The sequence below is a fragment of the Psittacula echo genome (genome assembly GCF_963264785.1).
Source record: "Psittacula echo genome assembly, chromosome: 5".
In the NCBI taxonomy this organism is placed as follows: Eukaryota; Metazoa; Chordata; class Aves; order Psittaciformes; family Psittacidae; genus Psittacula; species Psittacula echo.
The window spans coordinates 35,899,027-35,913,061 of NC_137739.1; the positions used below are offsets into that span (position 1 = coordinate 35,899,027).

General features: G+C 43.6%; 1 protein-coding gene across 2 annotated transcripts in view; it reads left to right on the forward strand.

The window, feature by feature from the left end:
- The window catches only part of CARS1 (cysteinyl-tRNA synthetase 1), a 39,822-nt gene extending 34,777 nt beyond the window's left edge, over window positions 1-5,045 (forward strand). For both annotated transcript variants that reach the window (XM_080617971.1, XM_080617970.1), the window contains 3 exons: window positions 189-248; window positions 1,480-1,563; window positions 3,629-5,045. In XM_080617971.1, the coding sequence (XP_080474097.1) occupies window positions 189-248; window positions 1,480-1,563; window positions 3,629-3,763 (279 nt within the window). In that variant the 3' untranslated portion in view covers window positions 3,764-5,045. The remainder of the gene's footprint in view (window positions 1-188; window positions 249-1,479; window positions 1,564-3,628) is intronic.
- Window positions 5,046-14,035: the final 8,990 nt, after the last annotated feature.

Consider the following 14,035-nt stretch of genomic DNA (forward strand, 5'->3'; position numbering starts at 1 on the left):
ATGAAATCAAAGTCGTTCAGTGGGAAGTATCAGACAATTCTAATTATAAGGCATGGTATTTTTGCTGCAGGTCATGCTGCCAGTTCTGCCTGTAATTAGATACCCAGGGGAGCTACAGCTAGCTGGGATTTGAAGAAAACAACCAAATTAAATAGTTACCTTTTACTCATTAACATTGCCTCTCATAGATTGAAGAAGAGAAAAAAAGGAAGAAAGAAGAAGTGGCCAGGAAAAAACAACAGCAGGAAGTAAGTCTTCAGATCCTTTTAATCTGGTTTTGAAGAAAAGTGTTAGGAGCAAGTCACATGCAGGAAAGATTACATTAGAACACGTGCTCTCTGCCTGGCCTTAACTGGGCCCCCATTTATTTTTCTGTTTTCTACAATTTCCTGCTCCAGATACCTTTGGCTTGCAGTTCAGGTTTGAATTTTCAGCTCCTATTATAGAGAGGCCATCTTTGAAAACACAGCTGAAGGCTGCAAAAGTTTCTTACAAGAACATGTAGCACTTATTTCAGTCTATAGACAGTATTATTTAATTGCTGAAGTAGTATCTTGCATGCCTCTTGGAGAATCTTTTGCTTGTGTCATTTATTATTTTCTTCCCTTTCCAGTATTGTAGGTACGTGTGGAAACATTTCGTTTTCTCTTTAAGAATCCAGTTGTTCCATATGATTAGACTCTGAAATGCAGTGTTTTGTAAAAATACATTTTATCTCTACCATTGGAATTGAGATAGCTCAGAGGTTTTAGGCTTTGAATGAGGAATACACAGCCAGAGGAGATGAACTTGTAAGGTTATTTGCCATGCTGATGACTCTAACAGCACAGGAAATATGCTCCTGTGTTAAAAGAGGAAGTAAACTTTTTGAGCACCACTTACAGAGAGAAAACCAGATAAATAGTAGTTAGCATCCAAAAATTGCAAGTAGCTTTCAAGGTGATTCCCTTGCTTTGGGCATAAATTACTTGGAAAGGCTTTTGAGATGTGCTTGTTTAAAGGTAAGTGTAAGTTCAGTTTATTTTCAGTGCAATTACTTGGATCCTAGTTGTGCTGTGACCTGCACAGAAACCTGTGCTTGTCAGCAGGAAACTTGATAGTTCATTCCCTTTGCAGTGAATGAATTGCTGAATACTCTTTACCCATAACAGTTACTCACTTTGTATTGGCACCTAAAACACAAAGGAACCACATTAGCAAAAATCAAATGCAATTTTTTAGATTATATAAGCAAGTTACTTTGAGTTCCTGCAATACATCTATTTTATGCAGCAGTTCTCTACAGATTTAAAACACACTTTTTCCCCCAGACAAGCACAGGTAAGACTTAGTGAGCTGTTCCTCGCTGAAAATCTGAAAGTTTCTTTTCACATGATAAAAAATAATGAATAAAATGGTCTTTTATTTGCAAATTGTAGTCTACAATATGTGATTTTGTCAGTAATTAGCTGTAATGTTAATGCATGTTTTATATTACAGGCAGCAAAACTGGAAAAAATGAAGATTCCACCACATGAAATGTTTAAATCAGAACATGACAAATATTCCATGTTTGATGAAAATGTAAGAGACTTTTCTTCAGATAGAGTTTCCTTCCCCTGTTGTACATACACCATTGTATATGTACATAGCTGATCTTGTTCCAAAACTTCCAGGGCAGTACTCTTTAACATAGCAAGAGCAGAGAAGGAGAGAAAGAAAAGGTGACATTATTTTTATTGCACATACCTTGCTTTGGGGAGCAAGGTCCTCTAACTGTTAGCCAGCCATCATTTCAAGGGTATTTTCACTGTACATTGGTCTCCTTTGGCCTCTCTTATTGCAGAGCAAACCTGGGGGTAGGAACATGTATCAACCCTAACTATTCTATGATTCTATGTATGATACCTATTCACAGATTTGTTAACCCTATTGCAAAGCAAGGAATTCATTTGTAAATATAAACTCCGCAATTCTGCCAGAACTGATGTTTTTCAGAGAGGTTCTGTGCTTCCATGGCAGGAGGGGTTGGAACTGGATGGTCATTAAGGTCCCTTCCAACCTGTTCTATACAATCTTATGATTCCTTTTTGGTTCTGCCCACTGTTTTGCTCTCTCCTTGCAAAGGATCTCTGAAAGGGCTGGATGGTAACTTTGCTCTTGATTGCTCCCCTTGAGGGATAAAAGGTGTTAACTTGGAATACACAGAGCACTGTTTATTCAGTACTTGGTCGGGGATTGATCCTATTTCTGCCAGTCCTCTTCACCATACAAATTCAGGCCCTGGGGTCAAGTACTAATGGAGAGTGTAAATACTGGAAAATACCCCTGCAAGCCAGAAAATGTCTGTAAAAACTCTGATCATACTTGCCCCATTGAGAACACAAATCTCTTACTGCTTTTGCTTTAAGCCTTGGATTCAATATGCTGGTGTGATTAAAAGTGGTCTCTTAACCATCCATGCAGGGATTATTCATTATTCTTTTAACTATAACCATCGAGAAGTTAGCTCTCTAAGCTTCCCTTACTTAGTACAAGACAGAAAGAAAAAAAATAAATACACCTGTTGCCCCTTCATTAACTAAGAAGGGAAAATACACAAATAGACAGTTGTCAAGCTTCTAGGTAACTAAAATTAGTCAGGATGCGCATCATCCTGGCAGCTTATCATTATGACATAGAATCATAGAATAGTTAGGGTTGGAAAGGACCTTAAGATCATCCAGCTCCAACCCCCCTGCCATGGGCAGGGACACCTCACACTAAACCATGTCACCCATGGCCTCATCCAGCCTGGCCTTGAACACCGCCAAGGATGGAGCATTCACAACCTCCCTGGGCAACCCATTCCAGTGCCTCACCACCCTCTCAGTAAAGAACCTCTTCCTTATATCCAATCTAAACTTCCCCTGTTTAAGTTCCAACCTGTTACTCCTTGTCCTGTCACTACAGTCCCTGATGAAGAGTCCATCCCCAGCATCCTTGTAGGCCCCCTTCAGATACTGGAAGGCTGCTATGAGGTCTCCACGCAGCCTTCTCTTCTCCAGGCTGAACAGCCCCAACTTTCTCAGCCTGTCTTCATACGGGAGGTGCTCCAGTCCCCTGATCATCCTCGTGGCCCTCCTCTGGACTTGTTCCAACAGTTCCATGTCCTTTTTATGTTGAGGACACCAGAACTGCACACAATACTCGTGAAATATTCTTTCATGTATTGCACAGATAATGTGAAAGATCATCTCCTCTGTCCAAAACAGCTAACAGCAGTCATAGGCATGAATTGTAACAGGATTTGGGCAGGATTAACATCTCTCATGTTACACTGGAAGTTTGTGACAGAAAGAGAATTTAATCTTTAAATACCAATATAACAACCTTAAACCTTCACACCTATGCCTGCATACGCTAACATCATGCTGAAGCCAACACCTCCATTAGACCCAAAGGGTGCTGAGCATGCAATGTCTTGGTTAGGCTTGTAACAACCCTGGGTTAGTACCCTTTTGCCATGCTTCTGTCCCTTATTATCCCCCATCTTATTAAAACATGATTCTATAAGCAGCCCAAGAATTTATCTTAAATATTCTCCTCGGATTTGTTTTTGTTTGTTTGTTTGTTTTTTTGTTTTTTTTTTCCACCTTTGATATTTCAGGGATTTCCCACCCATGATACAGAAGGCAAAGAACTCAGCAAAGGACAAATAAAGAAGCTAAAGAAACTTTATGAAACCCAAGAAAAGCTATACAAGGAGTATCTACAGATGGTTCAGAATGGAATTGCAAATTGAAAACGAGGACTTTTTTTTAGAAGGCAAGTGCTGGGTCACCATTGAAGAAGTGAGCATATACTGATGCTCAAATTTCTGTTTACACTTTCTATTATGTGCAAAGAGAAAATCCCATTTATGTGGATTAATAATGTCATCTGCAAAGTCAATAAAAATCCATTCTTAAAGAAAAAAAAAAAAGCTAAGCTCTAAGAAGTTTCTTTGCAGCAACAGTAGCAGATTGAATGGTTGCCAGTTGTATCTGGGAAGGTGCTGCTCAGTCAGCAAATCCACATAAGGATTCTTGTTTATTATAGCTGCCCAGGTTTGGTTAATTTGTCCTGTATACTCATCTTTAAGACCCACTGTAGCTAACATATCACAGGCAGCAAAATTTACTGCTAAATAGGAATTGAGTAATTTATCTCACAGTAAGAACAGTATTTTGCAGATGACTTTAGTATCTTTACATAAGCAGGAAAAGTGAGTAGTTCCACTATGATACTTACTCTAGCTGCTGTTATTAAAAACTCTCATAAGTATTCCCAGAACACTTTGCATAGTAGAAGATAACAGTCCCTTTGTTGTAAAAAGGAACAGATCATCATCTTTGCTCAACCCACAGCTGCAATCAAGTGGGTAAGTACAAGGCAAATGCAACCTGCATTGAACAAACTGGTGGGAAAGATATGAAGGGCTAATGGCAGAGGATGGTGTGTTTTTGGAGCTATCCCTCCAAGGAAACAGGAGTGCTGCCAAAGTACTGATCACCCAAAGTTCTGAGTACCTAATTACCTATTCAGACCCATGGGGAATTAACAGAGGGTTTCTAACCAAGATATAGTTTGTGGATTGGTTTGCAATTAGGAAATACAGCTATACATTGCTCATTATTCAAGACTGGTGTTTTTAACCTGACAATTTAACCCTGAGTTAATCTTTCTGATGTAGTATGGTGAAATTATGTCTGCAAGGACAGTTTCCTGTTGCCTAACAATGCATTTCACTTGCAATAGGTACTAAATGAACTGAAGTTCATGAAAACCTAAAAATACGTCACCTACTTCACAACTACATGTAACAACAAAGTGTCCGATACACAGCACTATATACAACAAGTATTCTTAAGCCTCAAGGTGACTTGCAGAAGGTCATACTGTGATACCTCTGTTCTCTCACCTCTTAGGTTCATGCTGTAGCCATTAGGTTATGTTCCTTTCCTCAATGAATAGTTACACATCCTTGCTTTATATTTTTATATTTGTATTCCTCCTGAGGAGTTGATGTATTTGGAGTAACAGAAAGGTCTAGTAGGTTGTTTTTCTAGTTTGTATTTGCCTTTGAAAACATACATAATGTTAAGGTCAGTAAAGCATATGCATCTTGAATGCAGAAAATAAAATCTATTGTAAAGTACAAGTTGTATGTGACCTTTGTATAGTGGAAAGAATATAGAATTTATCTTTATTCCATAACCATCTTTTTGAAATACTGTTTACAGAGCTTTTCCTTTAGCTTATAGCTTACTATTACTAATTTAGTTAATTTTGCATTCAGTATTTGTTTATTCTCCTAATTTCTAATTAATTGTATAAATGAATGTTTAAACTGCACCGTGATACTTTAAACAGCCAGCCACAGCCATGAGGGCTTTGGTCTGTGAACAGAAGAGGATCAGCTGCATTTTTACATCATTCTAGATTCTAATCCCCTTCAACATTACCAGCCCTGTGCTGCTTCTGAAGTTTCTTCTTAATATCAAATAGTGACAGTAATTTGCTTACAGAAGTTCTATTCTGATGGTCTGAGTTAGCACTTGCTCAGCTAGTTAAGCGTATACCTATAGAAAAGACAGTTAATCCATTCCTGTCCTGGATTGTAGTTTGTGATATCTGTGTGGTAACATCCTGGCTTTTGCCCCTACACAGTATTTTTCTCTTCCTGCTATAGTTTTAGTAGAACCACATCCTCCAGTTCCTTGATTTGTCTACTAGACTAATGTAGAAGAATATAGAGGGGAGGGACAAATCCCTTTTCCCTTCCCAATGGCTCGTTTTGTTTCTGGGGCAGCTCTCCCTGAACTGATCTTAAGATTCACATTTTCCAGAGGTTATCTTCCGGTCTTTCTGTGTGCTTCCCACATGCACTTAACCACTTCCTCCCTCAACACGTTGGTTGTTTCTTTTAAATTCAGTATGCATAAAGTCCAGGCAAAGGAAAACTTGCTAGTGAGCACAGAATGCTGCAGCCAGGCTTGGATGTGCGCTGTTTAAGAGGACTTTTTCGATGAAGGTGTGCCAATTGATCTGTGCCATCACTGAAATGCACAGCACAATACCGCTTCCCTGGCAGTCCATCAGGGTGGCACTTAAGTGAATTCCACTGCACTTGTTTAGTGACAGTGACCTGCCAAGGAGAAGGGAATGCAACAGCAATGGTCTGCATTCAGTGTTTTAATCACCATCTCTCAGTAAGGAAAAGGGAGAGGACTGACTCGACAATATTTTATTTTTTATTGTATTTTATTTTTTAATTTTTTTAATTTAAAAATTGCATGTATGCGTACACACGCTCAGAGAAGCCAGTCTGGAATGTGATTTTTCTAACCATTATGAAAATTTAAATCCCCATAGCACAATCTTGTAATTTTTTAATATTTAATTTTCTGGAACACATACCACGCTTGTCTGTACAACATGGAGCTTTTTACTTCCCACCTAAGCTTTTTTCTTCCCACGTACGAATTTATTCAGAGATGGCAAGGTAGAAGTGTGGTGTTTCTGCTTTTAATTGCATCCTTGGCTGAAGGGCAAACTCAGCAGCAGCAAATTTGGTTTCTGCCTTTTGCTCAGAGTATGCCTTTCAGCCTTTCTAATGTGAATACACCATGGTTCTAGACCATCTTAAAAACCTAAACGTACACAAGTCCATGGGACCTGACGAAATCCATCCGCGGGTCCTGAAGGAGCTGGTGAATGAAGTTGCTAAGCCACTGGCCATCATATTTGAAAAATCATGGCAGTCAGGTGAAGTTCCCGATGACTGGAAAAACAGAAATATAACCCCCATTTTCAAGAAGGGGAAAATGGATGACCCAGGGAATTACAGACCAGTCAGTCTCACCTCTGTGCCTGGCAAAATCTTGGAGCAGATTCTCCTGGAAGAAATGCTAAGGCACATGAAAAACAAGGAGGTGCTTGGTGACAGCCAGCATGGCTTCACTAAGGGGAAATCCTGCCTGACCAATTTGGTGGCCTTCTATGATGGGGCTACGAAACTGATGGACAGGGGCAGAGCGGTGGACGTCATCTACCTGGACTTGTGCAAAGCATTCAACACTGTCCCACACGACATCCTTGCCTCTAAATTGGAGAGACATCAATTTGATGGGTGGAGCACTCAGTGGATAAAGAACTGGCTGGATGGCCGCACCCAAAGAGTTGTGGTCAATGGCTCCATGTCTGGCTGGAGACCGGTAACGAGTGGTGTCCCTCAGGGATCGGTGTTGGGACCAGTCTTGTTCAACATCTTTGTCAGTGACATGGACAGTGGGATTGAGTGCACCCTCAGCAAGTTTGCCGATGACACCAAGCTGTGTGGTTCGGTTGATACGCTGGAGGGAAGGAATCCCATCCAGAGGGACCTTGACACACTTGTGAGGTGGGCTGATGCCAACCTTATGAAGTTTAACCATGCCAAGTGCAAGGTCCTACACCTGGGTCGGAGCAATCCCAGGCACAGCTACAGGTTGGGCAGAGAAGAGATTCAGAGCAGCCCTGCAGAGGAGGACTTGGGGGTGTTGGTCGATGAGAGAATGAACATGAGCCGGCAGTGTGCGCTCACAGCCCAGAAAGCCATATCCTGGGCTGCATCAAGAGGAGCGTGACCAGCAGGTCAAAGGAGGTGATCCTGCCCCTCTACTCTGCTCTCGTGAGACCTCACTTGGAGTATTGTGTGCAGTTCTGGTGTCCTCAACATAAAAAGGACATGGAACTGTTGGAACAAGTCCAGAGGAGGGCCACGAGGATGATAAGGGGACTGGAGCACCTCCCGTATGGAGACAGGCTGAGAAAGTTGGGGCTGTTCAGCCTGGAGAAGAGAAGGCTGCATGGAGACCTCACAGCAGCCTTCCAGTATCTGAAGGGGGCCTACAAGGATGCTGGGGATGGACTATTCATCAGGGACTGTAGTGACAGAACAAGGGGTAATGGGTTAAAACTTAAAACAGGGGAAGTTTAGATTGGATATAAGGAAGAAATTCTTTACTGAGAGGGTGGTGAGGTACTGGAATGGGTTGCCCAGGGAGGTTGTGAATGCTCCATCCTTGGCGGTGTTCAAGGCCAGGTTGGATGAGGCCTTGGGTGGCATGGTTTAGTGTGGGGTGTCCCTGCCCATGGCAGGGGGGTTGGAACTAGATGATCTTAAGGTCCTTTCCAACCCTAACTATTCTATGATTCTATGAATATTCACATTAATGTCAAATGTGAATACTGCTCCACTAAAGAGAACAAGTTCCTCTGTCACTCAGTCTGTTCAGGTACCAGTAGGAAATCTGTGAATTGTTCAATTTGGTCTTGTTGCCACCAATCTTTTCAAAGACTTTAATGAGTGCCTAATTATATTTACTGTACTTTCTTTGACCTCTTTGTACTAATGTCTGCATTTCCTGTCTGCTGTTCCAGGAAACCACTGATGCACTTTATGTGTGCAAATAAGCAAATCTTTGTGACATACAGTACATAACTTCAGCTTCTTTTTCTAGATTTTAAGCCAAGTTCAAGTGTTTTTAGGTGATGGTAGTTGTTGGACCAACTTTATCTCCCTCTCTAATTACACATTTTCTACCACACAAATATGGAAAGGATTTTTTACTCCTCTCTATGATTTCGCAGGGCCATTTCTATACAGGACATTGCACCATATCCATAGTACCTAACAGGTCTCCTGAGATAGAACAAATTAATTAAGAAGCACATTAGCAATTTAGTACCAAGACTCCTCTTAGCAACCATCAAAGTTCTTCCTCCCACTCCAGAAAAAGTCATTGATGAACCAAGTCTTATCTCTCAAATTAGGCTGTGAATGTCTGGCATCTCACTACGTGAGAGCAGTTTCCATTAATACCCACCCAAAGGCAAAAGACACAGACATTTTAATACCAGTTACAGATCTCAGCCCAAGCTTTCTCTCCACTGTCTAGTGCATCTGTCAGCACCTCCACCATAATCCTTCCTCTCAGTTTTGGTTCTCCCAGCTCTTGTGTGTGAGGTGGCTGTTTCAATCAAGCCAGGGTGAGTCAGCAGATACCTTTTTTGCAGCTCACTGCAGGGTAGAAGCACCTGACAGCAAGATGACTCCACAGATTGTGCCTTATCCACAGACCTAAGTCTACCACCTTGCTACGAAAGGTTATACAACAGTCAGTAAAAATTCCTCATTAATCATGTGAGAGATTAATGCTTTTGGAGAGGGACACTAAAAATGCAGGGATGTAAGGTAATTTAAATGTCTGTTTACTTCAATATACATAACAGCATACTGAAGAGAGCCAAGTGCTTCCAGCTTTCTGCCCTGTTTCAAGGCTTTAATAATTGGCCCAGAAGAAACCAAATCTACAAGACCATCCTGATTTTAATTTAATACAGGGTTTACAGCATTTATGAGAACTGCATTAACAAAATAGCAACTAGTGCAGAGGGACAAACTCTACACATGCTCCAGAATATGCAGTAGCATAACAAATAGTCTGAACAGGGCTGCAGTGTGTTCCTGCAACGGTAGAAACATGCAGCTACATCACACACTCAAGCAAAACCACCTACATCTTTGTAGAAGACAAAGTTTGGAATTTCTGCTACAAATGTCTTCTGGGTGGAAAGGAGAAACAGCTTTTAACAAAATGAAGACTGACAGAAAAAGCTTTAAAGCATACTTGACAGCTATGAATCATCAGCAAGAACAAACACGTGGAGCAGGAATCCCTTCAGGTAAGTCCCTTCAGAGTTCATTATGCTTCTTTTTGGAATTAAGTGTAGCCATTACCATTAATAAAATTGTCCCAAAATAAGAGTTTGTGAAATTATGAGGAGCCCATTAACCTGCTGATATTAGAAAAAGGACTGGTTTGGAGAAACAGGGAAAGAGAGCTGGAAGCAAAGAAATGAAGTGGAAGAACACCACTTGGTGTCCTTTGGCCCACCAAATCTGCTTGTTTGTGCAACCGACTGTACAACTTTCCTGCATTTCTTTATTGTTTAATGTAATTCAAAGTTATCTCCTTTAACTGCAGTATTAGTACCTATTTAACTAATGATTCCTTAGTTATTCCTGTCACTTAAATTCCTAAAATATTTGTCTTATTTCCAAATTTTAATGTTGCCTGTGAAAGGATTGTGGTGATAAACCCTAGTTGTTAATTACTGAAACCCAAGACTAAGTTGCAGACTTGGAGAAACCATTTTTTAGAACTAGAGAATCCACTGACACAATGGAAGGGTAAAATTATTTCCTGTAGAGTGAAAGATTATGAAAACAGTGGCTTCAGATGCTTAAACTGGGCTTAAACTCAGACACTCTGCAAGGCACAGTGCTGTGCTGAGGTGCTCTCACTCTCCATAGAGTAGGAGGGGGTTATTTTTCAGGGAGTTCCATTACCTGTGATGGTACAGGAGTTGCCTTCCCTCTCACTGACTGCTTGTCCCTCCTCCAGCCATACACGTTTCATTATGCTACCACTTTTGTGTTTGGTATAATCTTTTGCTCACAAGCAGAGGACTTTCCAAGGCAGGTCAGTGCAAGAGCATCAGGCATTTGATTTTTGTCTATATTATCTGGAAAACAACACAGCCTGCCTAGCAGTGTCAGGCCAACCAAGGAGGAGAAAAGCCATCCCTGTGAGCCCTTCTGGCTGCCTTGTGTCCAGAGATGTGCTACTGTGCATGACGATGGCTCCTGTTACCGGCAATGCAGGAACCAGTTGCAAACTTTTATGGCATGTGGTGAGCAGCAGCCGCAGCTGATGGTGTGTCCATGTGCACTGGCAGCGTGGCCAGCCCTCTCCGTGTGCCTGGCTGTAGCCATAAATCCCTGCAGCAGCAGCTGAGTCACTCTCACGCTTTTCCTTTGCAGAGTTACAGCATGTGGATGATTTCCTGACAAAGAACAGCCATGTACCCAGATGAGCAAGTGCCTACGTGGAGTTCGACATGAACCAAGGAACAACAAAAGGTGAAGAAGGATGGGAGCGAGGCACTGGGAGTGAGAATCCCAGCAAGATAAGAAGGAGCTGGAATTTACTGAGTTGCTAAATTGTGGACTGTGGGCAAGCTTTGAAGGTCAGGTTCTCACACCTGTGCTCAACCAATTAAATGTTAGTTGTTAAGGGCCTTAAAGATATGTATCCAATCACAATGGGCCAAGTTAGTGCAAACAACTTTAAGAAATAGTATATAAAGAGTTAGTTTTCTAGAATAAATGGCTTTGTCTGATCACATTGATCTCCAACTGAGTCCATTCTGCTACAACGGCACATATGAAATACATAAATAGTAGCAGCCCTGCTGAAAGGCTCCTACCTCATCGGGGACCAGTTGAAACTCCAACAGGATCACCTTTTGTGTGCCTCTCCCTCCTCTGAGCTTGCTGTCCCTGCTCTCCTTTACAAGCAAAGAAGAGGAAAAAATCCCACCGCTGTGGCGGTGGGATTCCCCATCCTGGTGGGAGAGAGGATGCCTGGGCTTGGAGGGGCACAGCCCTCACTGCCAGGGAAAGATGCGAGAGCAGATTAAGGGCTGCATAAAACCTCCTTCAGGACTTCAGGCTTTGGCCTCTGCGCTTTTAAGCATGAAGGAAAATGCTCTCCCCCCATCCCTGAGAGAGCCCCCAGAATGGGAAGGGTTTTGCAAACACACAAGTTGTGTAGCCCCATGCAGAGACATCAGCAGATGCTGGCCCCAGCACCAACCTGAGGTTGGTCTATGGCATGAGCAAGCAGAAAGGGGAAATCCCCTGCACACAGGGAGCAGCCACACCGCTTGCTGCAGACCAGACCCTGGTCTCCAGAAAGCCAAGCACACACGGTGCTCTGAATGTTGATCCCCTGTGAGTCACGTCTCTCCCCGCTTCGATAGTGCCTGGCGAGCTCAACAGCAGACAGCTCAGTTGGATGCTGTGGAGGTTGCAACACCAAAACACTCCTGCAGCACTTCTCTGTAATTGGGTCTGGTAACAGTCCCAGGCACTGTCCCTCCTCTCACCAAGAAGAGCTACTGTGCAGTAGGAAAGTGCTTAGGTTTTTGGAGAAGAACACCATACACAACTTGATCTCCTGAGGGTAAGTAAAGATAAAGTTGTCTGCTGGTGCCTGTGGGGACCAGCAGTGCATTTCTTGGCAGTGCTCACATGTTGGTCACGGCAGATTTCCTGCATAGATCCAGGTGCTGGCTGCCAGCCACGCCTAGGACAGAGACAAATGCTCCTGCTCAGGGCATGATAAAGGAACTGAGCAAATGCTTTTGTTTTTGAAGCAACATCATTTGGAGAGCTGTATGATGCCCTTCCAGAAGCACAGGCAAAGTGTGGAAATCACAAGCAGTTCCTAATACCATGCCACATGTTGGGTCTCTTTGAGTGAGCAGCATGCATAAGCTGGTGGCTGCCATAGTACTACCAGCATCCTAGAGCTGACCATGGGGCTGAGAAGCTCCCCACCTCTCTACCACTCCCAGCACTGATGGGGGTCCCATCCCAACCTGGCCACCAGTGGGGGTCTGGTGTCAGCACCAATAGCCACTACCACGGAGTAACAGAGGGACACCACTGTTATGATGTTGTGTGTTAAGTGATACCCAGTGGGAAGGACTGACCCCAGGTCCGTATTGATTAAGGTCCTGATGTCAAGAGCTCTTGTCACCTCAGCAAAGGAGTCCTGAGCAGGAGTTAATTTTCTTCCATCCAGCTCTCCCAGGATCTGTACAGGACTCAGATCAGAGCTGGATAGAGAAATGGATGAGGTAAAGCCCTGAAATGCTCAGCCCTGCAAGACCTGACTCCTCTCTCAGTCCTACCTCTATACCTATCTGCATGTTGCCCAGGTAGCTACCAGGTCACACAGCGAGCACAGCGAGCTCCAGTTGTGAGGTGGGCTGATGCCAACCTGATGAAGTTTAACCATGCCAAGTGCAAGGTCCTACACCTGGATCGGAGCAATCCAAGGCACGGCTACAGGTTGGGTAGAGAAGAGATTCAGAGCAGCCCTGCAGAGGAGGAGTTGGGGGTGTTGGTCAATGAGAAACTTAACATGAGTCGGCGGCGTGCGCTCGCATCCCAGAAAGCCAACTGTATCCTGGGCTGCATCAAAAGGAGCGTGACCAGCAGGTCAAAGGAGGTGATCCTGCCCCTCTACTCTGCTCTCGTGAGACCTCACTTGGAGTATTGTGTGCAGTTCTGGTGTCCTCAACATAAAAAGGACATGGAACTGTTGGAACAAGTCCAGAGGAGGGCCACGAGGATGATCAGGGCACTGGAGCACCTCCCATATGGAGACAGGCTGAGAAAGTTGGGGCTGTTCAGCCTGGAGAAGGCTGCATGGAGACCTCACAGCAGCCTTCCAGTATCTGAAGGGAGCCTACAAGGATGCTGGGGAGGGACTATTCATCAGGGACTGTAGTGACAGGACAAGGGGTAACGGGTTCAAACTTAAACAGGGGAAGTTTAGATTGGATATAAGGAAGAAATTCTTTACTGAGAGGGTGGTGAGGCACTGGAATTGGGTTGCCCAGGGAAGCTGTGAATGCTCCATCCTTGGCGGTGTTCAAGGCCAGGTTGGATGAGGCCTTGGGTGACATGGTTTAGTGTGGGGTGTCCCTGCCCATGGCAGGGGGGCTGGAACTAGATGATCTCAAGGTCCTTTCCAACCCTAACTACTCCATGATTCTATGATTCTATCTCCCTACCTGGCTCTTCCCTGGCAGCTGCCTCACCACCTGGCCCCTCTTCTTCCTCAACACCAGGGAGTCCACCAGCCCCTGCAGCTTCTCATAGCGCTGCAGAAGCTTCCCCAGACGCGCGCTGGTGTCGCTGCTGCACATGGGGCATACTGCCTCCTCCTGCCCCGTGCTCTCCATCACTCTCAGCTCTTCCAGCTGCAGAAACAAAGGGTCCAGAAATATCACACCACCAACCTCCTTATGGTAGACAATGACTTTGGGCTCTGGGACATTGCTCAGTCGGTGGCCTTGTCTGGCCTTGCAGCTCTGACATCCCATGGCCAACTCAGCCTCGTTAGGGGACTAA